General features: G+C 42.6%; 1 protein-coding gene across 2 annotated transcripts in view; it reads right to left on the bottom strand.

The window, feature by feature from the left end:
* The window catches only part of col27a1b (collagen, type XXVII, alpha 1b), a 313539-nt gene that overhangs the window by 207979 nt on the left and 77676 nt on the right, over positions 1-27884 (bottom strand). For both annotated transcript variants that reach the window (XM_055660163.1, XM_055660164.1), the window contains exons 6-9: positions 14321-14374; positions 13478-13531; positions 6137-6181; positions 77-130 (exon numbers count right to left, since the gene is read on the bottom strand). In XM_055660163.1, coding sequence (XP_055516138.1) covers positions 77-130; positions 6137-6181; positions 13478-13531; positions 14321-14374 — 207 coding nt within the window. The remainder of the gene's footprint in view (positions 1-76; positions 131-6136; positions 6182-13477; positions 13532-14320; positions 14375-27884) is intronic.

Raw genomic sequence — 27884 nt, 5'->3', positions numbered from 1 at the left:
ATCTTAAGTAAACAAGCTTTGCAAAATGAACATTTTATCTGTATTAAACTGCACGGCACGAGAAGATTTACTGCACCTGCCTGCCAGGATAACCTTTGGCACCTCGGCTTCCATCTGGTCCACGTTCCCCCTGTTAGAAAGAGGAGGACAATGTTACCAATAAGATCACTGGAGAGATCGCCAAACTGGGACTAGCATTTTAGGCTTTATTTTGTTTCAATATTCAATATTAAGATTTAAGTATCTTTAAATTTATTTTCAACACTAACTTTTATTTTATCATGAAAAAGTAATGAAATGTTGCAGTTGGGATTACAACTTTACACATTCTCGAGTAAATGTCTTTGAAAACTATTTTCCAGATGTGTTACTGACATGGTATTCATGCATGCATACAATTAATGAAGCTCTCTGCCAAGTGCAGCATGATTCAGTGTAAAAATTTGGCTTTCATTTGTAGGATGTCCCTTGTTCCAAGGAATTCATGTTTCAGTTCAACCCATGAGGCATGATTCCATAGCAAAGAACTATTCTTAATTTAACAGACTCAGATTGGTCCAAGTCATCTGGAATAATATTTAAAAAACATGATCTAATCTATATTGGTACCACTGTGAACTTCGAGTGGGGTGATTATGTATATTGAGCTGATCAATGCGATCTAAAATTGACCAGAATATATGTTCCAAATTTGTTGAACCCTACTTCTTAACGTTTCTCTTGAGAACTGGAATAGATTTGGCCTGGCTTCAGCTCACCACAGAGTCTGCAGTTGTGTTACATTAAAAGCCGTTCAGAATCACTTAAACACTGAACCAATTTCCATGGAGAATAGTCTGGAAATTACTGTTAATTGCATTAACTTACGAATGCTCAAAACCTTTGGATGACATTCTTTTGTTTGCCTGCTTAATTTTAGCATTAATGCAGGCTATTTAATACAGGGACCATTCTTTTCTTACTGATTCACCAAAATGGCATTCAGGAAAATGCTATACAAATGTGTTCCCTGTGTTTGCTAATATCCGCTACAGTTATTGTGTTTTTCTACTTTTGTTTTGCTTTAATACATACTCCAGAACAGTGTAGCATCCAAACACAGAAAAAGATTGCCAAAGAGATAGAAATCTATTATTGAGTCAAGTCAATGCAAATGGTTGCTTCACCATTAAGACGCAAGTTTGCCAACAGAAACACTCACAAAATATTATTAGCGGTGACTGACATGACCTCACTGTATCCAGATGTCTTAAAATTGATAGACATGCTAAGTATAATTAAAATGCTTCTGTTTCAACCACTGTTAGAAGTAACATGATGATAGCACCAATTTTTTTCAAAAGGTCCTATAATCAGCTTCTGCTGAAACAAGGACATTTTCTTGAACCAAAAAGAGCTGGAAAATAGAAAGCATGCAAATTACAGAATGAAAATGTTGCCTTTAATCTGATTCTCAACAATAATGAGTCATGAAAGTTTAAAATAGTTCTTCCTAAATCACATATTAGGAGTATCCATTTAATCATATAAACAGACCAGGATATTTTTTCTCTCCTAGTGCAGATGCAGCCATTTTAGTTTTTAGATTTTTATTGATCGTGTTACAATCTTTGTGCAGTATTTAATGATTGACTTTTATGTATAGACTCAAACACAGAAATGTACAATACAATGGTGGAATCAATATCAAATCAGCTATTGGTACGAGAAAGAGTAAGCAAAAGAAAGGCAGGATTAAGAAAGGAGAGAGAAACTTTGAATTACATTTTTCTCCAATAAAAAAAACAGAAGAAATAAGCCTTCGCATTTGTCCAATAAAATATCACAGACAGAGAGAGTGAGTTACAGCAAATCAGTCGGAAGAAGGGTCCTGACCCGAAACATCACCTGTCCATGTTTTCTGGGGCTGCTGCCTGACCCACTGAGTTACTCCAGCACTTTGTCTTTTTTTTTTTAAACAGTAAACACCAGTGATTACACCATTAATGGACAATCCCTAGCTTTCTGTGGTGAGTTCAGCCCATATTTATTGGGGAAATACAGGAACAAAATGCCACTCATTACTTTCCAATGTAAGTTTATTATTATTGCGAACTTAATCAGTAGAATAGTCCATCTCACATAATAACTTTCATATTTTTGTTTAGTTTTTATTTAGTTTAGTTTATGTTGTTTAGTTAGTTATTTAGTCATATTTTGCTAAATGAATTTTCAGCAGAAAATACATTAAAGAGCATTAAAATGTCTGACTAACACAATAAGAAACAATTGTATTCATGTTGTAGTTTCTACATTAACCACTTGCAATCCTGATGGTTAAACAAACAATAGAATGGGTTATCAAATAATGTGATAGATTTTTTTTTTTTTTTTTTTTTTTTTTGCAAGGTTAAAAATCCTTTGGTAGGAATTTCAGTATTTTCATTAATTTAAATATTTTATTATTTTTTTGTTAAAGCTGAATACAAAATATTTGTTAGAGCTTTTAAAAAAAATTGATCCAATATACATCTAACAGCAGCTGGGTTGAATCAAGTCTAATTCCTGCCAAAAATTCCTAGAAGTGCAAATGAATGATAAATTGTCCAACATTCCCTGCATTTACAGCACATTCATTCATACATACACGATCCCCTACGCATCAAATGCATATGGAAATGGTTTTAAAAATCATCTTTCCAATAAATAAGACAGTTATAGTATAATAAAACTGACAGAGAGCTGGTCACTTGTGATATGAACCCAAACCGTACAGTTACGTTTGTGCCACATACATACTTTTAATTTGTTTACCAAAGTTTGTAATGCAGATTCTAACTTGTTTGCTCTTCTCCAATTAGAATTTACTTCTAGACACCTATTTAAGTACAATTTAAGTTATTCATTACAGTCCAGAACAAAAATCAAATATATTTACTATAATTTCACCTGAAGTCCTTTTGCAGGATACTTTATATATAAATGGAACCAAGTTGAGATTTTCATTGCAGTTCTGCTTGCCACAGTGTAGGAAGGACGTGATAGCACTAGAGAGGGTGCAGAAAAGATTCACCAGTATATTTCCTGGGATGTAACATTTCAGTTATGAGTGGAGACTGGATAGACGGGATTTGTTTTCCTTATTAAATCTTTCCCATCTCCCCTTAAGACTATGTCCTCAGCTCTTGATTCCTCTACTGGGTAAAATACTCTGTGCATTAATCCTACTTATTCTCTCATGATTTTATATTCTATAAGATAACCTCAGCCTCCTGTGCTCCAAGGGATAGTCCTAGTTGCTCAATCTCACCCTATTGCTCAGACTCTCGAGTTCTGGCAACATCCACATAAATCTTCTCTGTACTCTTTTCAGTTTAATGACATCCTTCCTATAGCAGGTGACCAAAAGTGAACATAATACTCCAAATGCTACTTCACCCAAATATTGTACATCTGTAACAAGACGTCCAACTTCTATACTCAATACTGACTGATGAAGGGCAATGTATTGAAATCCTTCTTGACCATCCTGTCTACCAGTGACCACTTTCAGGGCACCATGTGCCTGTACTCCTGGAGCCCTCGGCTCCACAGCACTCCTCAGAGCTCTGCCAATCACTGTGAAGGTCCTGCCCTGGTTTGACTTTCCAAAATGCAATACCTCGCACTTATCTGCATTCTCCATAAGCCATTCCATAGCCCACTTGCCCAAATGATTAAGGAGTGTTGTAATTTTTGATAACGGTCTTCACTATCTACAATATCACCCAATTTAGTGTCATCTGCAAAGTTGCTAATCATGTCTTGTACATTCTCATCCAAATGGTTGATATAAACCACAAACAGCAATGGCCCCAGCAATGATCACTAGACTAGGCATACCACATTACAGGTCTCCAGTCTGAAAAGCATCTTTCCACCATTACCCTCTGCTTCCTTCCTTGGAGCCAATTCTCTATTGAGTCGGCTATCTCTCCCTGGATCCTAACCTTCCAGAGCAGCCCATCCAGTGGAAACTTATTGAATATCTTACTAAAATACATATAGACAACATTTATGGCTTTGCTTTGTCAATCTTTTACATTTACTTCTTCAAAAACTCAATCATATTGGTAAGATACAATCTCCCATGTACAAAACCATGGAAACGATCCAAATGTACATATACCTTATGCCTCAGAATCCTCTACAGTAACTTGCCAGCCATAGATGTTCGGCTCACTGGTCTATAGTTCCCAGGCTTTTCCATGTTGCTCTTCTTAAATAGAAGAACAACATTAGCCACCTTCTGGTCTTCCATCACCTCACCAGTGTCTACTGATGATTCATATATCTTAGTCAGGGCTCCTGCAGTTTCATCTCTAGCTTCACGCAGTATCCTCAAATACATCTGATCAAGCCTGCGAGATATATCTACCTTCATATGCCTTTGGATGTCCAGCACCTCCTCAACCATAATATGGACTCAAGATATCTCTACTAACTATTCCAAGTTCCCCAGTTTTCACGTTTTTTCCCCCATGGTAAAACCGGAAGAGAAATACACATTGAGGACTTTGCACATCTCCAGATGCTCCACACATGGATACACTTGATCGCAGTCGCCTATACCCGTCCCATGTCTCCATCTTTTTCCTTACCAGAACCTCAATGACTCTTGTCATCCAAGCTTCCTTACTCTCACCTGCCTTGACCTTCACTCTATCAGGAACATGCATGCACTGAACTCTCATAATCACACACTTTTCAGACGTCCCTTTGTTCGTAAACTACGCCAATCAACTTTAGCAAGTTCCTTTTTAATACCATAATACCTGTTGCCTGAACGCAAGGACCTATCTATAGGGAAATGTTGGGAAATCTAAGACTTTATTCCTTGGTGCACAGAAGGCAAGGCAAGGGTGATCTTACAGAGGAGCATAAAATCCTGAAGGGAATAGAAAGGGTGAATGCAGAATGGTTGTTCCTTGGAATAGGGAATTCAAGAACCAGAGGACATAGGGTTAAGGTGACAGGGAAAGATGTAATAGGAACCTGAGAGGTAACATTTTGGAATGAGCTGCCAGAAGAAGTAGTTGATGCACGTAATAGATTAGCAGAATCTATTTGTTTTGAACTATAGTTAAGCCAATAATTTATTTTTATCGGACAGATGCACAGATTTTCCCACTTCTGCCTTTCCTAAGTTATGTGGCTTTGAATGGGTGGAGTTTATTTGCATCACAATGCACAGGGCGTCACAGGCAGGGCGTCACAGTGCACAGGGCGTCACAGTGCACAGGGCGTCACAGTGCACAGGGCGTCACAGTGCACAGGGCGTCACAGTGCACAGGGCATCACAAGCTGTGGGACAGTTTAGATGAAGAAACTATCCTTTCCTTCTGACATTTTTGTCAGTTTCTCTTTATAGGCCGGCTTCCTTATTAAAGAGCACAAAGTTAAACCACATACCTTTTCTTAATGGGGTGACTGAAAAGCTGACACCATGTCCACAGAGCAATTTCTCAGAAGATTTACTTACCAAAATTTCCTTTAAAATTTACAGAAACTGAAGGACAATGGCTGACAACGCTGTTCCTAGTTATATTCGATCATTCATAAGTAAAAACGCTGAAATGTTTTCATTTGTTTTAAATGTATATCTTTAAATTAATCTTTGAAAATGGCAGGCTGGTTTTCTCTTCCACGATTTTATCTATCCTTGGCCTCTGCTGGCAAACTATGAAGATATTCTTCAGCATGGCTGTTTGCAACCGGTGCCCAAACTAGTTATGTTAAAATTGATACCCAAGCAGCAAAAGACCATCAGAATAGCAATGCAGCTAAGTGATTCCTTTTGGATGGTAAATCTTTAATAGGAGATGTCTCCACCTTGCGAAAAATGACATAATGTCTTTGGGTTGTAGAAGAAATAAAGAGTGATGATTTCGTACATGCAAAAAAATTATTTTGTCACAAATATGCACAGGGATCACGGGTTTATTTGGTTTAATGTAGGATATAATCAGTTTGAATTATAGATGCAGACATGGAGAGACAAACAATTAATACAGGGAATTGAAATAGTTAATATTGCATTTTACGGAATTTCATTCTTGTATATTGTATTCAAAAATGCAGATGGCATCACGAAGTGTAAAGGGAAGTGAACACTCACTGATTCTCCGGGATGGCCAGGTGATCCAGGGTAGCCCCTCAGTCCCTAAATGAAAGAAAACAATATAACTTAGTTTGTAAAAGAAAGTTCACCAAAGTAGATGCATAAACACACAAGTTCATAAGCCGGAGGAGCAGAATCAGGCCATTCAGCCCATCGTGTCTACTCTGCCAAACATCTTTCCCTGTCAACCCCATTCTCCTACCCTCTCATCATAACCTTTGACACCTTTACTAATCAGGAACTTGTCAATCTCCGCTTTAAAACTAACCAGTGACTTGGCCTCCAGCCTTCTGTGACAATGAATTCCACATATTCATCGCCCTCTGACGAAATAAATTCCTCCTTATCTCCTTTCTAAAGATATGTGCTTTTATTCTGAGGCTGGGCCCTCTGCTTCTGGACTCTTTCACTAGAGCACACATCCTCTCCACATCCACTCTATCCAGGCCTTTCAGTAAGATTCTATGATCCCCCCCCCACCCTTCTAACCTCCAGCAAGTACAGGTCAAGAGCCAAACGCTGATCATACGTTTACCCATCTCCGGGATCATTCTCGTAAACCTCCTCTGGACTCTCTCCATTACCAGCTCATCCCTCCTCAGATAGGGGGCCCAAGGCAGTTCATAATACTTTAAATGCAGTCATGGCACTGCCTTATAAAGCCTCAGTTCCCCACTGTGGACTCTACAAAGGCAGCCCACCTGAACTCTACAAAGCCATTTATTAAAGTCCATTTTTATACATTTTGGTTTCACCATGTAGAATTTACAGCTGTGTTTATTACATAGTCCCTCCATTTCGTGGCACCATAATGTTTGGGACACATGGCTTCACAGGTGTTTGTAATTGCTCAGGTGTGTTTAATTGCCTCCTTACTGCAGGTATAAAGGGCCTGTCCCACTTGGGCGACCTAATCCGCGAATTCTGGCGAGTTTGCCCTCGACTCATACTCGCAGCATGGTCGACACGAGGTCGTAGGAGGTCTTTGTAACTCTCCTTCATGATCGAGAGTGGTCTCCGCGTACTCAAGGCCTCAGCTAGGTCGCGGCGTTTTTTTTTTTCCATATGTTAAAAAATGCCCACGAGTAAAAAATGTCACTATGGAAAAAATCGATACATTTTTACTCATAGGTTTAGTCGTAGTAGGTCGTAGTACGTCGGCATGTTAGTCGTAGATAATCGAGGGTAGTTGAAGGTAGTCGAAGGTAGCCATAGATAGTCTTCATCATAGTCGAATGAAGGTCGAAGGGAGGTCGAAGGAGATCGAAGGAGGTCGTCTTCACTCTCCACTATTTGGTGCCCAATTTTCCCGAAGTTAGTCGTAGCTAGTCGAACCTGGTCTTCAACATAGTCGAAGGAGGTCGAAGGAGGTCTTCTACATAGTCGAAGGAGGTCTTCAACATGTAATTTTTTCGAACTCTTCTAAACTCGTCAATTAGGTCGCCCAAGTGGGACAACCCCTTAAGAGAGCTCTCATCACTCAGTCTATCCTCCAGTCTTCCCATCACCTTTGGAAACTTTTATTTCTGTTTATCAGCATGAGGACCAAAGTTGTGCCAATAAAATCAAAGAAACAAAACCATTATGAGACTGAGAAACAAGAATAAAACTGTTATGGACATCAGTCAAACCTTAGGCTTATCAAAGTCAACTGTTTGGAACGTCATTAAGAAGAAAGAGAGCATTGGTGAGCTTACTAATCGCAAAGGGACTGACAGGCCAAGGATGACCTCCACAGCTGATGACAGAAGAATTCTCTCTATAATAAAGAAAAATCTTCAAACACCTGTCCGACATCAGAAACACTCTTCAGGAGTCAGGTGTGGATTTGTCAATGACCACTGGCCGCAGAAGACTTCATGAACAGAAATACAGAGGCTACACGGCAAGATGCAAACCACTGGTTAGCCGCAAAAATAGGATGGCCAGGTTACAGTTTGCCAAGAAGTACTTAAAAGAGCAATTACAGTTCTGGAAAAAGGTCTTGTGGACAGATGAGATGAAGATTAACTTATATCAGAGTGATGGCAAGAGCAAAGTATGGAGGAGAGAAGGAATTGCCCAAGAAGGAATTGGGGGTGTTATGGCCTGGGCATGTATGGCTGCTGAAGGTACTGGCTCACTTATCTTCATTGATGATACAACTGCTGATGGTAGTAGCATATTGAATTCTGAAGTGTATAGACACATCCTATCTGCTCAAGTTCAAACAAATGCCTCAAAACTCATTGGCAGCAAGACAATGATTCCAAACATACTGCTAAAGCAACAAAGGAGTTCTTCAAAACAAAAAAATTACCTCAATTCTTGAGTGGCCAAGTCAATCACCCAATCTGACCCCATTTGAGCATGCCTTTTATATGCTGAAGAGAAAACTGAAGGGGACTAGCCCCCAAAGCAAGCACGAGCTAAAGATGGCTGCAATACAGGCCTGGCAGAGCATCACCAGAGAAGACATCCAGCAACTGGTGCTGTCCATGAAATGCAGAATTCAAGTAGTCATTGCATGCAAAGGATATGCAACAAAATACTAAACATGACCACTTTCATTTACATGACATTGCTGTGTCCCAAACATTATGGTGCCCTGAAATGGGGGGACTATGTATAAACACTGCTGTACTTTCTATATGGTGAAACCAAAATATATAAAAATGGCCTTTATTAAAATCTGACAATGTGCACTTGAACCACATGTGATTTTTTCTATTACAAATCTCAAATTGTGGAGTACAGAGGCAAATAAATAAATGATGGGTCTTTGTCCCAAACATTATGGAGGGCACTGTATGTGTGTTTTCCACATTTGAAGATCACAACAATCCAATCTTGTGTGGAATTGGCTAACATGTTTTACAAAGTCATTTGGTAAAGAAATTAGTCACCCTGGGTTACAGATGCAGTCCTTGAATACAAAATGAATATAATGCTATTCAATTGGGTTAAATGTTTCTTGGAAATTGTTTTTATGGATACATATGTGCATCAGATGCACGACCACAAAACCTATGGAAATTACATATTTGATGAAGAGGGATTGAATTACGGCAATAAGAACAAACAGACTGAAGAGTGCCATGTGTTTTTATGTGTGGTGGGAAATGTGTTGTAGATGTTAAATGTTGGCTTCATAAACGATCGGTGGAGCAATAATGGCATTTACTTTAGAGCTTTGTGCCACGATTTCTACGATTTATGGCTAAGATAAGGATAGTTGTGAAATCGATTTGATTTCCTCTAAAAGTGATAGGATGAGTATGCAGGAAACCAATGGGTTTGTATGCTTGACACAAACTTGATCCTCTTTGCCCTTCATTTCTTTCAGATTGCAGTTTCTACCATTGTTTGATAAACCAACGTAGCATGCATTATCAAAAGTTAAATTAAGAGCATCTCAATAAGTCCGTGTTATGCACATATGCTGTCTTAATATATGCGGTCTTAATAATTCGAGTCTTGACCCAAAACGTTGCCTATTTCCTTCGCTCCACAGATGCTGCCTCACCCGCTGAGTTTCTCAAGCATTTTTGTCTACCTCTTAATATTATTTGATCATTTACAAGCTCCCTAAATTGTTGTAGTCTTTAAACTAATTAATATGCAGAAATTTCTCTTAAACTGTTTTTAGCAAAATGTATGATGTTAGATCATGTTAAATTGTCTAATATATAATAGGTTTCACTATTTAAAAGCAAACTCTTTGGAAAATTTGGGCAGACATATTACTGAATAATTCTTGGGTTTTTTGAAAAGGAAACTGGACAAATAGGATTATTCTACTTGAAGGTACATAGCTTCCTTCTCTGCCAGAACAGTTCCATGATTCTATGATGAAATAAAGTTAAATAGTTAATTAGCTCTGTAACTAAGAATTCAGTTGGTCAATGAAATATCAAAATTAGATAACTGTAAAATCCCAGCAGGCTACAAAGAAGTAATTTATTAACTAGTCAGATGTTTTCATGTGACATTCAATATCCGCCAGCACTCCATTAAGAGGATCCAATTAGCCCCTTTGCCAGCAATTATCAATGGAATTCATTCATGGGCCAACAGGAATTTGTGATGTTCACGGGGAAGCTCTCGCAGATTTATATAAATTATCTAGTGTGATCATTAGCAATTTCATATTACTGAATGACAATTGCAATAAATTTTGCATTCGATAATCTTAGGCAATGCTCCAGAAAAAAATCTGTTTCAGATACTTCTCAAATTCTATTGGTCAGATCAATGCTTGTAGTCAGTAATTAATTCACTGATTTCCATTGAATTGTCTGTTAAAATAAGATCTCAGGAAATAATAAACAGATGTATCCACTGTCATAACATTAGGACCAGAAACAGCATATGCCTGTCTAGTATTTCACTTTCGGAGTGGCGGCGCGGCTCTGGCTGCAGCGGCTTACCGGCGGTCCCGTTGTCTTTGTGTTTTTTATGTTGTTTATTTTGTTTGTTTAGTCTAGTTTTTGGTTTTAGCTTGTGTTTTGGGGGGGGGGGGGGGGGGGTTGAAACGGGGTTTGCAGTCTCTCCCTGCGGGGGAAAGCAACCTTTTTGTCGTATTCCCCTTCTCTGCCTCCGTCTGCGCTGAGGCCTAATGGAGCTGACGACCTCGAGGCTCCGGAGGCAGAGCACCGTCAGGACTCGCTCCGAGTTCGCTCCCGTGAGGGTGGTCCGGCTCAGGGCTGGAAGAGGCTGGGACGCTCCCGTGAGGGCGGCCAGCCCGAGGGTGGAACGAGGCTCCCGTCGGAGCGGCCGAGCTCGGGAAGGTGCGGCGCTGGCAGCCCGAGGGAGGTTCGGCGCCCAAGTCGGGGCGGCCCGGTCCGGGGGAGAAAGCGACGCCCAAGTCGGGGCGGCCCGGTCCGGGGGAACGAGCCCCGTCGGGGCGGCCTGGTCCAGGGGAGGTTCGGCGCCCAAGTCTCGGGGGAGGTGCGGCGCCCAAGTCGGCAGGCCCGGTCCGGGGGGGTTCGGCGCCCAAGTCGGGGCGGCCGGCGCCCATGTCGGGGCGGCCCGGTCCGGGGGAGAAGCGACGCCCAAGTCGGGGCGGCCCGGTCCGGGGGAGGTTCGGCGCCCATGTCGGGGCGGCCCGGTCCGGGGGAGGTTCGGCGCCCAAGTCGGGGCGGCCCAGCCCGAGGCTGAAGACGGCGCAGTACTCACGTGAGGGTGGCTGGGACGGTGTTCTGGCGGCGGTGGCCTGAGTCCGGGGTTCGGCCGCGGGCCAGCAGCTGCTTCTGCAGAACTGGTGGGCGGCAGCTTCAACCACCCCGGGCCGCGGTGTTTGAGCCGCGGGACTGTTCTTAACATCGCCCGGGGGGGGGGGGGGGGGGGGGGGGATCGCCCCAGCGCAGAGGGAGAAGAGGAGGGAAGAGACTGCGACCTAAGACTTTTGCCTCCATCACAGTGAGGAGATGCTGGGTGGACTCACTGTGGTGGATGTTAATATGTGTTTATTGTTGTTTTATTGTATGGTATTATATGTATTATATGTATGACTGCTGCAATTTCGTTCAGACTTCTGAATGACAATAAAAGTCTATCTATCTATGTAAGCTCTGCAAAATGTTTTAAAAACACTTCTATTATATACCACTGGGTTAATTTGCTTTGGTATATGTACTTTGAGTGAAGTTAACATTATTTCTTTTGCAATGCAGTCAAATGACATCACATTTAGAAGGAGTAAAATGAGTGGATGAGATTTCCATGGAGACCATCCTGAATTTGAGAAGAAAGGAAGAAATGTCCCCTTTACAGAAAATGTCTCTATTAGTTTTTCAGGGAATAGGAACAAAGATGTCAAAGAGCCAAAATGAGAAATATTCAAAAGTAAACAAATAAAAGTCATTTGTTAAAAATAAGGTATCTTTGAAATTGAATAAGGTATATCTGAAGATTTCAATCTTAGCGATGAGACTTGACTGGCAAGACCGACTTCGGGCAGAGCTATAGTGGTGGGTGACTCCATTGTTAGAGGTGCAGACTGGAGATTCTGTGGCGGAAGGCGAGACTCAAGGATGGTCTGTTGCCTCCCTGGTGCCAGGATTCAAGATACCACGAACCAAATTCAGAACATCTTCGAGGGGGACGGTGAACAGCCGGCAGTAGTTGTGCACGTGGGCACAAACGACACTGGGAAGAAGAGGAAGGAGGTTCTGCAAAGTGAGTTTAGAGAGTTAGGAAGAAGACTGAAAAGCAGGTCTACTAGGGCGGTTATCTCTGGATTGCTTCCAGTACCTCAGTGAAAACCACAGGGAAAACCGTTAGTCAGGATCGAACCCGAGTCTCTGCTGCTGTAAGGCAGCAACTCTGCCGCTGCGCCACTGCGCCACCCATACGCCATAAAATGACAGTGTAACTATTCAGGATGTGTGCTGCTTAAGAACCGTCACTGGCAAAACTACTGTTTGTTGCCCTTTCTTGTTTTACCTGGGAAGCCAGTGGTGAACCACTCTTCCTCAACCTCTTGGGTCCATGTGATGAAGGTACTCCCATTCTACTGTTGGGTGCTGCAGGTTTTTGACCAAGCTTTAACACAGTTGTCTATATTTCCTGGAAATTGTAGTACTCTGTGAAAAAAGGGTAGCCTGGCCATGGTCTATTTGCTGGTCCTAAATTAGGATTGAAGACTTCAAACATTGTCAACCTATTCCCCCTTCTCAAATCAAGTTGATATCATTGATCTTGAACTTCAATGAGATGCTAAGGATGTAAACGAGTGGTTCACATTTATATTCAAATTGGTTTCAGCATTGTCAAATGAATGCCATTATTGTCTTTATCCAGATCAACTTGGAAGTTCAACAGAGACTATCTTTACATTAAGTGTTCAAAGATTTGATATTGCAGACCCTGAATCACTACCAGCAGGTTGGCATCAATTTTACAAGTGAAAACTAATACATTCATTGTGAAACAGTTGTACTATTTCTTTGTGAATAGCCAAAGATTCTTTCAAAGAAATGAACGAGCCTGACTGCAAGCTGGAAATGTCTTCCGTAAAAAAAATGTACACATTGGCTGAGCCAACTGCAGGAAGTTTCTTCTGGCAGTTCTAGTAACATAACTCAAAAAGAAGCCAAGGTGATATTCATCACAATCACACCAGTGCAGAGCCATACAATCTTCAGCAAAGCGCAGACGATACATACTCAGTTCGCAATGCTACCAATTCAGACACAATCACCCAAACAATCACATATCTTAAACGCAATATTCTAACTTTCTATTAACCCTGCTCTCCTTGATTGTTAATTAGTGCTTCACTTATTCCTTAAATTCATTTTAAATTTCTCAATAAAAAATAAACAAAACCAGGTAAATAAGTAATAAATTGCCTACCTTTCGGCCTTTTGGTCCTTGCAGTCCCAGGGCACCAGGACGGCCCCGGTCACCCTGTAAAACAACAAAACCAAGATTTTATGTTAAAAATAAATTTAAATCTGTTAATGTTAATGGTACAAAAATACCCAACCAAATTTCATGAAGTTAGCTTACAGCTTTAGCAGTCTCTTATTAATGATATAAATATCAATATCAGCATGCATCTGAAAATCTTAAAACCGCCAAAGAATGCCTGGTAATATGTTTACATAATAGTATCTAATTTTCTATCTCTCCACAAAAGGTGTTCCAGATATGAACACACTCTACTGTAACACCAAAGGTCAAGTTTACAATCAGTGATTCCCACGATGGAAGTGATTTTTCTCATTTTTTCAACAAAATATTTTGCTTACAACTTGTGGTTTGCTATTTTCTGTATTTGAAATTTGTGTCTTTTTTTTACTAAATACTGCATTGTCTTAAGTTTGCTACTACTAATTTGCTCGACAAAAATAATTTCATTATATCATTGCTGGCACATATAATAATTAAACATTCTTGACTGTTGACCCACCTAACAATGCAGTTTGGTTGTTGTTGTGATTCATTACAAACTTAAGCTGCAACGTATCAATGTTCAATTGTGGTATACTTACCCATGTTCAAAGCTTAGTTTAGTTTAGACATAAAAGACTTCACACTTAGTTTGGTTTGAGAATACATACCGATATCAACATCAGCATCAACACTTTTTATTGCAGTAATTTAAAAATAAATTTCCCTCTTTGAGTACCTTACATTATGTTTCTCTGCATATAACTGTAAAATATTGCTCGGAGCAATATTCTTCATTCTAACCTTGTGTCCATTGAGTGCTTTTCCTGGAGAGATGCCAGGTTCACCTTTATGGCCCTGTAAGATAAGGAAATGAAGTTAGATCTCCTAAACTTAATATTCAAAAATGACACTTCCAGATATTCCCTATAATTCATTTGTTTCACTAAATTGATGTTGAATAAGTCCAGGGCTTCAATTTATGTAGGTAGGTGAAAGTACTTGCATTGTCTACACTAATATGACTAATTCAAGTTTATATTCAGCAATTGTTTGGAAGGTTCGTACAATGGATAGTATAAACAAATTTAAAATTATCTCTATAAATGTAACTCCACATTTTAAGAAAGGAGGGAGAGAGAAAACGTGTAATTATAGACCAGAGCCTTACATCGGTAGTGGGGAAGATGCTCGAGTCGATTATTAAAGATGTTATAGCTGCGCATTTGGAAAGCAGTGACAGGATTGGTCAGCATGGATTTATGAAGAGGAAATCATGCTTGACTTATCTGGAATTTTTTTAACATGTAAAATGGATAAGGGAGAGCCAGTGGATGTGGTGTATCTGGACTTTCAAAAAGCCTTTGACAAGGTCCCACACAAGAGATTTGTGTGCAAAATTAGAGCACATGGTATTGGGGTTAGGGTATTGACATAGAGAGAGAACTGGTTGGCAGACAGCAAGCAAAGATTACGAATTAACTGGTCCTTTTCAGAATGTCAGGCAGTGATTAATGGGGTGCCACAAGGCTCGGTGCTGGGACCCCAGTTATTTACAATAAATATTAGCTAATTAAATGTAACATCGCCAGGTTTGCGGATAATACAAAGCTGGGTGGCAGTGTGGGCTGCAAGGAGGATGCTACGAGGCTGCAGGGTGACTTAGATAGGTTGGGTGAGTGGGAAGATGCATGGCAGATGAGGTATAATGTGGATAAATGTGGGATTATCCACTTTGGCGGCAGAATAAGAGGGCAGATGATTATCTGAATGGTGTAAGAAGGAACTGCAAATGCTGTTTTAAACTGAAGAAAGACACAAAAAGCTGGAGCAACTCAGCGGGACAGGCATCATCTCTGGAGAGATGGAATGGATAACGTTTCGGGTCGAGACCCTTCTTCAGAATGTTGTCAGCTTAGGAAAAGGGGAAGTGCAACGAGACCTGGGTGTCCTTGTACATCAGTCACAGAAAGTAAGAATGCAGGTATAGCAGGCAGTGAAGAAAGCAAATGGCATGTTGGTCTTAACAGTGAGAGGATTTGAGTATAGGAGCAAGGAGGTCCTACTGCAGTTGTACAGGGGCCTAGTGAGACCACACTTGGAGTATTGTGTGCAGTATTGTTTCTCTAATTGGAGGAAGGACATTCTTGCTATTGAGGGAGTGCAGCGTGGGTTCATCAGGTTAATTCCCAGGATGGTGGGACTGACAAATGGTGAAAAAATGGGTCGACTGGGCTTGTATTCATTGGAATTTAGAAGGATGAGAGGGTATCTTATAGAAACATAAAGGATTGGACAGGCTAGATGCAGGAAAAATGGAGGAGTGCAGGTACATAGTTTGTTGAAATTGCCACCAAAGGTAGATAGGGTATTCAAAAAGGCCTTTAGCACATTGGCATTCATCAGTCAGCGTATTGAGTATATTGGTTGGTAGTTCATGTTGCAGTTATATAAGACGTTGATGAGGCCGCATTTAGAGTTACCTTTCTGTCCTGGGCCTACTCCACGGCCAGAGTGAGCACCACCGGAAATTGGAGGAGCAGCACCTCATATTCCGCTTGGGCAGTCTGCACCCTAGCGGCATGAACATTGACTTCTCCAATTTCTGGTAGACCTTCTCCTCCCCTTAATCGACAATAGACAATAGACTTCCCAGCTCTCCCTCACCCTCTGGATCCTCCTCTTCCTTTCTCCTTTCTTCTCCCCGTCCCCCCCACCCTACATCAGTCTGAAGAAGGGTTTTGGCCTGAAACGTTGCCTATTTCCTTCGCTCCACAGATGCTGCCGCACCCGCTGAGTTTCTCCAGTACTTTTGTCTACCGCATTTAGAGTGTTGTGTTCAGTTCTGGGCACCTTGTTATGGGAAGGTGTAGAGAAGATTTACAAAGATGTTGCTAGGACTCGAGAACCTGAGCTATAGGGAGAAGTTGAGCAGGCTAGAAAACTATTCCCTGGAATGCAGGAGGATGAGTGGTAAACTTATAGAGGTGTACAAAATCATGAGATGAATAGACCAGGTATACGTACAGAGTGTCTTGCCTAGAGTGGGGGAATCGAGAACCATAGGTTTAATGTGATAAGGCAAAGATTTAATAGGAACCTGAGAAGCAATTTTTCATGCAAAGGGTGGTGGGTAAATGGAACTAGCTGCTGGAGGAGGTAGTTGAGGCAGGTACTATCATGACGTTTAAGAAACATTTAGACAAGTATGTGAATAGGACAGGTTTAGAGGGATATGGACCAAACACAGGCAGGTGGGACTAGTATAGATGGAACATGTTGGTTGGTGTGAGCAAGTTGGGCCGAAGGGCCAGTTTCCATACTGTATGACTCAATAACGGTGACATTTGTATTTTCTATCTCTTTTGAACTGAGCATCTTAATTCCTATTTAAAAGTGAAAAATATTACCATCCTGAAAAACTCCAAATTTTTAAGAAACTAAAGGGCCTGTCACACTTGTGTGTCCTTGGCACGCAAATTACGTGACCTTGTGATCGCGTTGAGCCGAGACAGTCAAGCAAAGGTCGGGCGCGATTACATGTGTACGCACAGACGTCTGGAGCGCGTGACGTCATTTGAAGATGGACACAATGCTGGAGTAGCTCAGCGGGACCGGCAGCATCTCTGGAGAGAAGGAATGGGTGATGTTTCGTGTCGAGACTTCTTCAGTCTGAAAAGACGGGTCTTGACCCAAAACGTCACACATTGCTTCTCTCCAGAGATGCTACCGATCCCGCTGAGTTACTCCTGCATTTTGTGTCTATCTTCAATTTTCTTGGCCCCGCTCTGGGAGTAGAAGAGGGGGCGTATCCGGATCGCAACGGCCGTGAGCCGCAGGCCGAGCTCGGCGATCGTTTTCCTGCTTCTGCTGCTGTTGAAGGGGAGACGTTGCGTCGCACCAGGGTCTTGGGCCTGTCCCACTTTGGCTGTCAGTTCCGCGACAGGCCGTTGGCGCGTGAAGATTTCATTCACTGCAAGAATTTCGGAGCCCCGTGTGATGTCGGGACCGGCCCTGCACAGCTCAATACCCCTCCGCGCTTCTAAATGGGACCGGCCCCGCACGGCCATACGGATCCCGTACGCCTCAAGCGACCACGTGGTCGCGTAATTTGTGAGCCAAACTTACATATTTGTAAGTGGGACAGGCCCTTAAGGGAAACCTGGCTAAACCCACAGAATTGTCAGGTTTATTGTAATTACTCTATATTTGCCATATGTAAGAATGAAATGAACAAAGTCATAGAGCTGTGCAGTACAGAAACAGGCCCTTTGGCCTATCTTGTCCACGACAAACAAGTTATAGGCTGTGGGCCGAGGAGCTTTATCGTTCAGGTTCGTGACCCAACACACGGAACCACCTGAAATTTTAACATATTGTGTAAAAATATTATATAAATCATACCTGAAACTCATCAAGACCAAAACCTGCACATTTTTAAGAAATATGAGGAAAAAGCTCAAATTTTGTGAGGAGTAATTGCCCAATCAATGCACGTTTGACAATGAGGTCGGACGCAAATTGACCAATTCCGCACTTTGTTTTATGGTCGTTAGGCAGCAAGGACCCTGGGATCATGGCTGCCTCCTCATTACATCAAAACAATAGCAAGGTTTCCAAGAAATAAAGGTAAAGCTAACCTTGCTGATCATTTTGTTTTTCAATTGATTTATCTTTATAAAGTTGTGATGTGAACTGTCAATTAAAAATGATAAATAACAAATGTAGAGCTAGGATTAGGATTAGGGTTAGTCAGTAGGTAGGTCAATCTGTCGGTCGGGCTTGTCGGTAGGTCGATGGATGCTGTGGAGGATCAGTCGGGCTGTTGGGCCGTTGGGCCGCCGGTGGGTGGTGAGAGCGGTCGGTCGGGCCGGGCCGGGCCTCTGGTGGGTGGTGACAGTGGTTGGTCGGGCTGGGCATCCAGTGGGTGGTGAGTGTTGGGCCGGGCCTCCAGTGGGTCCAGTGGACGGAGCCGGCGCTATGGTGGTGCTGAAGGCGGCCCGGGCAGCGTGCAAGGCAGTGCTGTTCTCCACCATCATCACCAGGGCATGCTGGCCGAGGTGGATGCGCTGCGGGGCCACACGTACGGAGCCCACATCCGGACCCAAAGCGGCTCCAGCTCCAGCCGTGGGCAGCTCTGGAAGGGGGACGAGTTAGGGTTAGGCATTTTCCTGTCAGTGAAAGATGCCTTAGCCTTCCCGCAGCCTGGCACTGCCTCAGTCCAACTATGCCCGTGACCCCCACTCTGCACACTCGCAGTCAGTGGGGTTAGGTAAACGGGGGAACCCACAGGAACTGCCCTCACCCATTAATTAGGCTGGTTCAGGAGCCGGACCTCTCGAGCATGAAGGAGAGTTCCAGTGACCTTCTAGGGCCACGTGTCGACTGTGCTGCGAGTTTGAGTCGAGAGCAAACTCTTCTAAACTCGCAAATTAAGTCACCGCAGTGGGACAGGCCCTTAATGTTGACATGTCACAAAACAGTATTTTTATCATTAGACAATAGGTGCAGGAGTAGGCCATTCGGCCCCTCAAGCCAGCACTGCCATTCAATGTGATCATGGCTGATCATCCATAATCAGTACCCTGTTCCTACCTTCTCCCCGTATCCCCTGACTCCGCTACCTTCAAGAGCCCTATCTAAAGGGATATAAATATAGCAAGAAGTCGAGATGATGTATACTAAAATTGGAACTCTTGAATAGTCTCTACTTTAATGTGTTATGTGGCAAAGTCCTGTCAAATAACAGCCTAAAATTATTTTTTCCACACAGAAACTTGGAAACACAACATGATAAACAGCCAAACATTTCACTCAGATGCAAACGCAACTGGAAGAAAATAACATAATTTTATGCCTGCTGCTGGAAATGATCACTTCAAGTCCAATTCTCAAACCTCCCGAGTTACAGTCTTACAAGGTCAATAATACGGTCAATAAGATCATCACTCCTAAGGTACAAATATCACTTGTAGTTTTAGACATGGCAAATATTATGTGTGAAAAGGCCTAAAAATGACATTATTGTAATTTTCAAACGTTGTATTGAAGTCTATCAGTTAAATTTCCATTGTGTTAGTGTACTGCCCCATTTGCAGTCTTTAATCTGGGAACACAAATAACTTTAGGTCAGTCTGAAGAAAGATCCCAACCCAAAACATCACCTGTTCATTCCCTCCACAGATGCTGCCAGATCCACTGAGTTCCTCTAGCACTATGTGTAATGTTTTAGTCTGTGCTGGACAAATTCACAGATGTGGCAGGCTGGGTATTGCGTTCAATTATAAAGGTGCAATAGAGAAGAACATCTTATTTTGACAGTCATGGCATTCCATTCAGATTATTCAATGCTTGCCAAAACAATTGTTATGGAGGATTTCTAGTTTTATAGACTGAAGTTGTCTATAAGTCTATAAGTCAACGCAAATCTGGTTGTAATGTGGATTCAAGTAATTAATCCCTCATTAGACTGTGGCAGAAGGGTAGCTAGAAGACCTGGATGGGATAAATAATTGCCTAAAATTTGTGATGAGAATTGCTCAGCTAACAGCACTTGCAGTTGGAATGAAGAAAAGCAGACATATCGATATTCACATGTTCAGTTAAATGAAGAAATCCAAGAATTGCTGCCAATTACTCCCTGCACCCACATACACTGTGATTTTGTTTTCTTTGGCAATCATGTAAAAGGAATTTACATTCAAACGGGGAGAAATGCATCGCTGACCATTAGTGTAAGTCTGAGTGAGTTTTGGACACTAGTTATACTCATCACTGCATATTCAATATCCCCAATGCCAGTAGAGTGTGATAGCAGCCAACAGCCAAATCTCATCCACACACTTGGCATAAACGTTTTAATGAACCACTTTAACTGCAAAAAAAATGAAAATATGTCTGATGTTAACTAAGGCTCCAAGGCCAAGCACTACTGAACACCTCCTTTGGTACTCAAAGGTTATCATGAGAAATTAATTCAAAATCCTGTATGTTTTAAAATAATAAAAAAGAACTTTCATAAAATAAAAACAAAAGCCTATTAATTCATTTACTCTGAAATTAAATCTTAACAGTTTTGCATACAGCAGTAGCTCTGGGTTTAAAAAGTCAAGTCCCCCCCCCCCCCACACAAAACAACATGGACATGAGTTTACCTTACAGAGGACATTCAGCACACTTAAATAGGTTAAGTACCTTAAATTAGAACATACTTGAATGCTGCTTGTGCTTGGAGAATTGTTTATAACAACCTTAAACATTACCTAAATGGAAAAATATAATATTTATCTGCAATGGTAGTTTTGTGCTTTTCTTGTTTAAGAGGCTTGTTGTGGCTTTTAATATCCTAGCCCAACTTTGCAGCATCCTCTCTAAATATTCAGGTACTTAATCCATGTTGTTATGTTTGGTGGGGTAGAGGTTGTAGGGGAGAGTAGGATATGGATGTGGATAGGGTAACTGTTTGTGGGTGTCTGGACATTTATCCCTACAAGAAAACAGTATTTTGTTGTGGTGTGCAAGTCATCTTTATCTATATTGTAAGCTCAACAAACATGTTACTCCACTGTTTGGATACTTAGAAATCCTGGAAGAAGCCAGTCCAATCATTTTACCAAAAACAATATTTCTATAATCTTCAAGAAATTTATGGGGAAAAAAAACTAAATTTAAACCACAGAATTGGTAATATAGTTGAAAAGGAACATCATCAGCATGTTTAAAGCAATTTAAATAGAGTGTAAATATTTCTAAAAACAAGATGCTTGAAAATACCATAATTATTATATTACTTGATATACATGTGATCAAAGCCCATTCATAATCAGGCTAACTATCCACATAGTTAAGTGATTTTGTATTATCGTAATCTATTTTATATAATTCCAGCTAAACATGGAAACAATTGCAGTTCTCTGCAGAAGGTATCATTCAGAGCCATTAGATTGATTGGTAATTTTCTACATCATTTATTCTGAAAATCTAACTCACAATCTGAGCATTGCCAACAATTACCAGACATGAAAAAAGAGTAATAAGATTTTGACTGTAAAATATCAGGCCAGTAAAATATTGAGAAGCATCTCCTGAAATTTATATGATTGTTTATCAAGAAATATGGTATTTTGAACAAAAGTGCATTCACATCTCTGATTATTTCCAGAACAGGACTTTTGTCATCTGGCTAGTGACTACTGTTTATGTTGACATCACATGCAGTATTGCCAAAGACAGTGCAGTATAAGATTGTTGGAACAATGGCAATTGATTCAGCCCTTCTCGTTTGATCTTGCATTCAAGGGTTGCAGATCTATCCCTCATATTAAATCAAGTACAACATTTCATTGAAGCAAGCATAACTTTCATATTGTGTCAAGTTGCTATGGTGCTAGCAAATAGTCATGCTGCTTCTGACAATCAAATCATTGTGTTTTGAGAAATTTACACTTCACATTTTAGGATATTAATCAGCACAATGTTGAAAGGGAAAAGTCAGGATAATAATTAAAATGTTTAACCTCATTGCAGTGCTATCCAATTTATTGCAAAACAGAGTTTAAATAGAAAATGAATGCGTTTAGATCCTCATAAATAATCCGATATTGTGAGATGTTAATAAGTGGATTTTGTCTGCAATGACAACACTTAAGTATTAATGCCTGAGCCTTGTGAAACAGACAGTACTGACTGTATTACATAAACCTCAACAATGGGCTGCACCAGAAGCCAGAGAGAAGCAGCAGTCTATTCCTTGGGTGTCATCATTTACATTGTCTCTAAAGACATATTTGGCTTTAAAAACTGTTGGGAACAACCATTTTGGATGGGCTTCTGGAACCAGCAGTAAATCTTTATTTATCTTGTGATACTACAGCCAAATTTCAAGCTCTTTTTAACAACGCTATTACTTTATCCAGAGTTTTTGCTTTATAAATCATCAATGCATTTCTTTTCATGGCACGCCAGCGATCACTTCAAGGGTGATTGTGAATTTATTTTGATTGAGAATCCACCACAGCAAGATTTAGTAGAACCTAACATCCAAATGGCTGCTCATTGGACACCTTCCTTAGTGGGCTACATTGTGCATGAGAACATTAAGATGAGCCTGGTGCTTTTTTTTGGGTGAGGGTTATTGATGGGGAGAAATGGTCTGCATTTTGGGCCAGATTGGAGCCCAGATTCAGATCCCAAGGTCTGATATTAATGGTAGTCTGATTTGGTGCCTTGACTATGGCCACGTAAACAGCCCATCTGGGAGGATATGATGGTTCAGGAATTGGAACCTTGAGGGTGAGGTAACTAGATATTAGAACATTGATAAGAAAAGCACAAAAACAGGCCCTTCGGCCAACAATATCTGTGCCAAACATGATGTCAATTTGAACTAATCCTTTCTCCTTTATCCCTCGTAACCATGTGTCTATCTAAAATATATCATATCGGCTTCCATCACCACCCATGATAGCACACTCCATGCATCTACCACTCTGTGTAAAGGACTTGCTCCACACATCTCCTTGAAAGTTTGCATCTGCATCTGCATCTGCAAAAGTACAAACCAACCCATCTCCATTTTTGTCCAAGTCATTTATTTATATCACAAACAACGGATGTTCCAGTACTGATCCCTGGGGAACTCCATTGGCCACAAACCGTCGGAATAATTTCAACCATTACCCTCGGTCTTCTATGTGTAAGCCAATTTTGAATCCAAATGATCAAGTCACTGTGGATCCCATGCATCTTAATATTCAGGATCAGCCTACCATGAGACCTTTGCAAATGTCTCAGTAAAGACCATGTAGACAACATCCACTGCCCTACCATCATTGATCACCTACATCATCTCCTGAAAAAAGTCGATCAAGTTTGTAAGTCACGACCTACCTTGGACAAAGCCATGTTGTCTGCCAATAACTAGCCCAATTCTCTTGCAAAAGCAACTTAAAATTAGATCACAGATAAGAGCAGAGAAGATTTACGAAGATGTTCCCAGGACGTGAGGGCCTAAGCTATAAGGAGAAGCTGAGCCGGCTAGGACTCTATTCCTTGGAGTGCAGGAAGATGAGCGGTGTTCTTATAGAAATTATGAGAGGATTAGATTGGATAGGTACACAGTGTCTCTTGCCCAGAGTATGGAAATTGAGAACCAGAGGACATAGGTCTAAGGTGGGGGGGGGGGGAAGATTTAATAAGAACCTGAGGGGAAACATTTTCATACAAAGAGAGGTGGGTGTATGGAACAAGCTACCGAAGGAGATAGTTGGAGCAGTTACTAATGCAACGTTCAAGCATCATTTAAACAGGTACATGGGTAGGACAAGTTTAGAGGGATATGAGCCAAATGCAGGCAGGTGGGACTAGTGTAGATGGTGCATGTTATTCGGTGTGGGAAGGATGCGAGGACCTGAGCTATAAGGAGAGGCTGAGCAGGCTGGGACTCTATTCCTTTGAGTACTGGAGGATGAGGGGTGATCTTGGAGAGGTATACAAAATCATCAAAGGATCAGATCGAGTAGCCACGCAGCGTCTCTTGCCAGAGTAGGGGAATTGGGAACCAGAGAACATAGGTTTAAGGTGAGGAGGGAAAGATTTAATACAGTAACATTTTCATTCAAAGCGAGGCGGGTGAATGGGCCGAAGTTGGGCCGAAGTGTCTGCTGCCACGCTGTGAGACTATGATTCTATTAGGCTTTTGGACAGTGCTGGGAAGTGTCATGATCAGGACCTTGGGGAGATTGAGATCTCTGAACAGTTAGATCAGTCAAGTACTGTGTTGACTGCAAGGGTGGGAATGCTGGCATGCGATCAGCACATTGATGGCGAATGGGGATGGGGGAAGTGAAGATGGGAAGGTGGATCTGGAGATCAGGAGCTTGCGGAGAGGGGCATAGCGTTTGCGATTCAATATGCTCATCAGGGCCAGAGGAAATATGAGAAATGTCAAGGAATGGGGTAAACTGTGCAGTTGCATTTAAAAAAAAAAAAAACATGGTCCTACCTGGGTTGGATTCCTGATGCTGAGTGAACCTGTTCCAAGAATTTAAATAGGGTTGTCGTTGGTCAAGCAGATTTATGCCTGGTTGTGACTACTAATAGATGCTTCTTGGAACATTGTGACCTAATTTCCCAGGCAACAATGTGAATCTAACCCATGTACAACCAATATCGAAATTGTGCCAAAAGAAACAGAAATTATGTTATTGGAACAAAGATAATTTATAACCAAATTCTTTTGTTGAATTTGCAGTGTGGAACGAGTCGAGAGCAATTGGTTGCATTTACATTCCGTTCCAGGAATCTGAGATTTTCAGATGTATAATGCTGAACGGAACAGTCACAAACAACTGAAATGCTATGTCTGTTTTTCTTCTCAAGTGATATTGGAAAGTCAAACAGTGCAGCATGCTGAGAATTTAAAATGAAAATTGCTGACAAAATCAAAAGGTCAGCCACACATTTAATCAAAGCTCAATAGACCAGATTGCACACATTACCTTTACTATGTATTTTCGTTCAAAGAATCAGACAAATTCAAACTTCATCAATAGACCAATCAATGTGACCAAGATGCGAAAGGTTCCTCAAAGCAGAAACCTGACTATCAGTAATGAGAACACTGCAATATTTAAAAAACAAATTTGTCTTTTAAAAGAAAATTAGTAACAAAATAAAATATATGTATGCAAAGAATTGACATGAATTTATATTGTCAAGCAGGTACAGAAGAAGTAGTTCGCTAATACTAGGTCAATGGCCTCCTCTTACTCATAATTTATATGTCTGTATGTGTGTAAATTGTATAGTTTCTAAAAAGACACATGAAAACAGAATTTTACTGGAAACATATATAAGTTTGTTACTAGGCCCCTTGACTGAAATTCTAATTTCGTTTTTTAGTTTAGAGATACAGCATAGGAACTGGCCCTGCGGCCCATTAAATCCATGCCAACCATCTCACCAGTTCACACTGGTTTATTGTTATCCCACCTTCTCACCCACTCCCCGAGGTCAGGATCAAACCCATGTCTCTGGCGCTGTGAAGCAGCAGCTCTACCAGCTGTGCCATGGTGCCGTTCCGAGCAGGTATTGTGGACGTGGCTCAGACTGTCACATAAACCAGTCTCCCTTCCATTGACTCCATCTACACTTCACGCTGCCTCGGCAAGGCCGTCAACATAATCAAGGACCAGTCTCACCCTGGTCACTTGCTCTTCTCCCCTCCCCCATCAGGTAAGAGATACAGAAGTTTAAAAAAACAAACCTCCAGATTCAGATTCAGTTTGTTCTCAGCTGTTATCAGGCAACTGACTGGCCCTCTCATCAGCTAGAGTGCGGTCTACTAGCTTAAGCACTATGTTACCATAGCCTTCCCTATGATTCAACAGTATATTGATGCTGAATCGACATTCATTTCCTTTTCCAGACCTCACCTGTACAATAATGTAGATGAGGTCTGCCCCTTTAAGGAATCTTTTAACATTTGTTTCCTCTGCTTAAGACTACTTTCGGAAGTGGCGGCGCTGCCCTGGCAGCAACGGCTCGCCTGCAGTCCGTTGGTTTTTACTTTTTTGTATTGTGTTTTTTTTCGTTTTTGTCTAGTTATGTTTTTGGTTTTTAGGCTGTGTTTATGTGGGGAGGGGGGTGGGGGGTGAAACGGGGGCTGCTGTCACTCCCTTCGGGGGAATACGACCTTTTTGTCGTATCCCCCTTCTCCGTCTATGCTGAGGCCTAGCGGAGCCGGCGACCTCGGGACTCTGGAGGCAGCTGACTGGACTCGTCCTGGGCTCGCTCCCGGCCCAGCCCGGGATGGAACGGTGCTCCCGTGAGAGCGGCATGGTGAGGGGCTGGAGTGGCCCAGCCCGAGGAAGGAACGGCACTCCCGCTGGAGTGGCCCAGCCCAAGGGAGGAACGGCACTCCCGCTGGAGTGGCCCAGCCCGAGGGAGGAACGGCACTCCCGCTGGAGTGGCCCAGCCCGGGAGGAGCTGGAGTGGCCCACGCGGGAGTGGCCCAGCCCGAGGGAGGAGCGGCACTCCCGCTGGAGTGGCCCAGCCCGAGGGAGGAACGGCACTCCCGGGAGTGGCCACAGCACAAGGGAGGAACCCACTCCCGTCGGAGTGGCCCAGCCCGAGGGAGGAATGGCACTCCCGTCGGAGTGGCCCAGCCCGAGGGAGGAGCGGCACTCCCGCTGGAGTGGCCCAGCCCGAGGGAGGAACGGCACTCCCGTCGGAGTGGCCCAGCCTGAGGGTGGAACGGTACTCACGTGAGGACGATCCGGTCCGGGGGCTGGGACGGTGCTCCGGTGGCTGGGACGACGTTCTGGCGGCGGTGCCCAGAGTCCTGGGTTCAGCCGCGGGCCGGCGGCTGCGTGTGCTGGACTGGAGGTGCGGCGGCTTCGACCACCCCGGGCCGCAGTGTTTGACCCGGCCCGTTCGCGGGGTTCGGTGAGCTGCGGGACTGTTCATACCATCGCCCGGTGGGGAATTGCCTCAGCGCAGAGGGAGCAGAGGGAGAGACTACAACCCTAAGATTTTTGCCTCCACCACAGTGAGGAGGTGTTTGGAGGACTCACTGTGGTGGAAGTTAATTTGTGTTTATTGTTGTTATTATTGTATCATTGTATGTATGACTGCAGGCACGAAATTTCGTTCAGACCGTAAGGTCTGAATGACAATAAAGGAAATTCAATTCAATTCAATTCAATTCAACTTTCAAACCCCACCTTGTCACCATGTCACATGTTTGCACTCTTGTCAGCAGCAGCAACAATAAGTGCAACAACAATTGATGTTAATGGTACATGGACACATCCATCAGGCTCAAGCATATTACACACCAGACTAAGTGGGACCCGTTGGGTCCTAGTCACACGGGAGGCCTGGTCCCCCAACGCAACCCATTCCCCAACGCAATATTCCACCACTCACCCGTTCCCCCAACGGGGTGGGTGTGGAGGATGTGTGTGGGGGGTGTGTGTGAGGGTGTGGGGGAGTGTGTGTGGGGGGGTGTGTGTGGGGGGGGGGTTGTGGGGGCGGTGTGGTTGTGGGGGCAGGGGGATGTGCCCGGGGGGAGGGGTGTGTGGGCGGCGGAGTGTGTGTGGGGGGTGCGTGTGTGTGGGGGGGGGGGGGTGTTTGAGGGAGGGTGTGTGTGGGGGCAGGTGTGTGGGCGGGGGGGGTGTGTGGGTGGGGGTGTGTGAGCATGGAGAAAAGACAGAGGAAGAGCCATGGGGAAGAGGGGGGCATCATGTGGTGGGTGGGGGGGGGATGGAGCCAGCGAGGGGGACCAGAGGGGTAGTGGCTGGAATTGGTAGTGCGATGGGGACTCACGGTGGGCGCTGGTCGTTCTCCACCAGGATCAGAGTCTCCG

Source organism: Leucoraja erinacea, chromosome 31, assembly GCF_028641065.1.
Source record: "Leucoraja erinacea ecotype New England chromosome 31, Leri_hhj_1, whole genome shotgun sequence".
NCBI classification, from domain to species: Eukaryota; Metazoa; Chordata; class Chondrichthyes; order Rajiformes; family Rajidae; genus Leucoraja; species Leucoraja erinaceus.
Note: the sequence above shows the minus strand (reverse complement) of the source record. Positions and strands in the feature narration are given on the sequence as shown.